This window comes from Triticum dicoccoides, chromosome 3B (genome assembly GCF_002162155.2).
Source record: "Triticum dicoccoides isolate Atlit2015 ecotype Zavitan chromosome 3B, WEW_v2.0, whole genome shotgun sequence".
Lineage (NCBI taxonomy): Eukaryota > Viridiplantae > Streptophyta > Magnoliopsida > Poales > Poaceae > Triticum > Triticum dicoccoides.
In genome coordinates this window covers 477,028,810-477,031,221 of record NC_041385.1, presented here as the reverse complement: position 1 = coordinate 477,031,221, position 2,412 = coordinate 477,028,810, and the positions used below count along the sequence as shown (strand labels likewise).

The window sequence follows — 2,412 nt, the reverse complement described above, 5'->3', positions numbered from 1 at the left end:
ACGAGCATCTTGCTGGATTTTTCTCGCCGGATTCAAAGGTCACTGGATTTATTTGCTGCCTAAAAGGAATTGATCGAAACTAGCTAAGGAATTGATCTATTGCTTGTGAACTCGAAAACTGGATCTAAAACTACGTGACCGATCTAATATTTGATTGATCGGGTGCCGCGCCTCCGGGAGAGATTAATTTCCCCGGGGGCGGCGAGCTGCGGAAGTGGTGGAAGGTCCTAGGATCGGCGTTCGTTGGACAAACCGCTCTAATGTGAAAATTATAGTATGACTAATGTTTGTTGTTGTATTGATCTGACCCTTGTGTAGGGTATATATAGAAGTACAAGAGAGGTAGAGACTTAGAGTACAAGACAAGTTACATGTGGTTTAAACTAATTCTATCTCTATCTCTTTATCTCTAACTTAAACCCAATTATATTTCTAACAATAGCATCACATCTAATGGCTATAAAAGGTGAATGAGACCAAATTATATTTCATCTAGATGAGTTCTAGCAAAACTGTTAATTGATCACTCCCTCTGCTTTAGATTTCCGGTCGGTTACATCACAGCGAAGGACGAACTTGGCGTGAAGCCAGCGCCGGTGATGGCAGACTTCTCGTCCCGTGGGCCAAACACCATCACTCCTCAGATCCTCAAGGTTGGCACGTGAATAAATTCCCACGATCTCTGTGTCTCCGCCGTTTTGCTAATTTTCTCGGGTGGCAGCCTGACGTTACGGCGCCCGGCGTCGACGTGATCGCCGCGTACAGCGAGGAAGGTCCGGCAACCGACCTGCCTTTCGAGGACCGCCGTGTCCCCTACAACATGGTGTCCGGCACCTCCATGTCATGTCCCCACGTGGCGGAAGTGGCCGGCCTGATCAAGGCGAACTACCCTGACTGGAGCCCCGCGATGATCAAGTCGGCGATCATGACCACCGGTGAGAGCACAGCAGGCCCCCACAGCTACACTAATTTTGTTAGTCGGCTGCAATCCCATGGACTTATGACGTGCTTCTTCTCCGCGTTACGTTTCTGCAGCATTCACCGGAGCCAACGACGAGGGCCAAATCCGGGACGAGACCGGCGCGGCCACCACCCCGTTCAGCTACGGCTCCGGCCACGTGAACCCCGTCCAAGCCCTGGACCCCGGCCTGGTGTACGACACTACGCCGTACGACTACGCAAACTTCCTCTGCTCCATGAGGCCGACCCAGACGCAGAACCTGCTCCCCTTGTCGATCCCCTTGCTCCTCCCTCTGCTCGTCGGCGCCAATGCCAACCCGTTCCAGTGCAGCATTGGCGCCTACCGCCCCGAGAACCTCAACTACCCATCCATCTCCGCGGCTTGCCTCTCCGGCTCCGGCACCACCACGGTGAAGCGCAGGGTGAGGAACGTGGGCGCGGGGCCGTGGCTCCAGTACAAGGTTACCGTCGTGCAGCCGACTGCGGGGGTCAGGATCACGGTGCAGCCGAGCACGCTGAGCTTCGGTAAAATCAACGAGGAGAAGGAGTTCACCGTGAAGCTGGAAGTTTACGACACTGCCCCGGCCGCCGGCTACGTGTTCGGCAGCATTGAGTGGTCGGACGGGAAGCACCGCGTCCGGAGCCCCGTCGTGGCCACCACCAAGTGCGGGTAAGGCAGGGTGATCAGCTGAGATTCCTTCAAGCTGGAATCGGCAATCAAAAACACCTGTAATGGCACGCTAAGGTTGACCATTTGTGTTCGGCTAAACAAAAGAACCGTTGTAATCTTGTCCCTCCATGTATTGCCACAGTGTTGCATCGAAACGTCAGAACTAATTTGTAAGGGTAACTTCAGGGCAGGAGCCCAATAATGCTACACGCATGGACGAATACGGGCGTTTACGGGGCTGACTAGGAAACCATCCTACGTGTCGGCGCTGAGGAATGAAACAGTTAGAAAAATGGAAAACGTGCCGCTGTTTACGCTAGCAAAAAAAACAGAACGCAACGGAACGGTAGCTCGGCTTGCCCTCGTTCCAGATTACTGATCGCGCCGCCTCGGACGACCTCGACTTCTCCCGCCGCCTCGGAGGACCTCAGCGTGTCCCGCCGCCAAGAGCACGTTGACGCTTGCTCCGCCGATCTGTTCGAGCCGTGGGTGTGCCTGTTCATTCGTGTCGGGAGTAAATTACATCTATAGTCCTCTAACTTGACACTAGGGTTCACTTTCATCACTGTATTCAGGAAGTGTCAGAATACGGTCACGGAAGTTGTGTAAATGTGTCATCCTACGATCACCGCTACCGTATCCATCGTATTTCACTGATGTGGTATATGTTGACCTGTCCTAACCGTTGACTTGCTTACGTGGCAAGCTCATCCTTCTCATCTCTCTTTGCATCCGTTGAATGAACCTGAGCGCTGCCTGCTGCGTATGCCGACCATCCATGG

At 53.4% G+C, this 2,412-nt stretch overlaps 1 protein-coding gene across 1 annotated transcript; it reads left to right on the top strand.

The window, feature by feature from the left end:
- Positions 1–542: 542 nt before the first annotated feature.
- On the top strand, positions 543–1,765 carry LOC119281422 (subtilisin-like protease SBT5.3). The gene is made up of 3 exons (XM_037561943.1): positions 543–653; positions 722–935; positions 1,036–1,765. The coding sequence occupies exons 1-3, from the start codon at positions 600–602 to the stop codon at positions 1,632–1,634; spliced, it is 867 nt and encodes a 288-aa protein (XP_037417840.1). The 5' UTR covers positions 543–599; the 3' UTR covers positions 1,635–1,765.
- The last annotated feature ends 647 nt before the right edge of the window (positions 1,766–2,412 follow it).

Coding starts and splice junctions, on each gene's coding strand:
- LOC119281422 (XM_037561943.1), top strand. CDS start 600: ATGGCAGACTTCTCGTCCCGTGGGCCAAACACCATCACTCCTCAGATC. Junction 654..721: donor TCACTCCTCAGATCCTCAAG/GTTGGCACGTGA, acceptor CTCGGGTGGCAG/CCTGACGTTACGGCGCCCGG. Junction 936..1,035: donor GTCGGCGATCATGACCACCG/GTGAGAGCACAG, acceptor ACGTTTCTGCAG/CATTCACCGGAGCCAACGAC.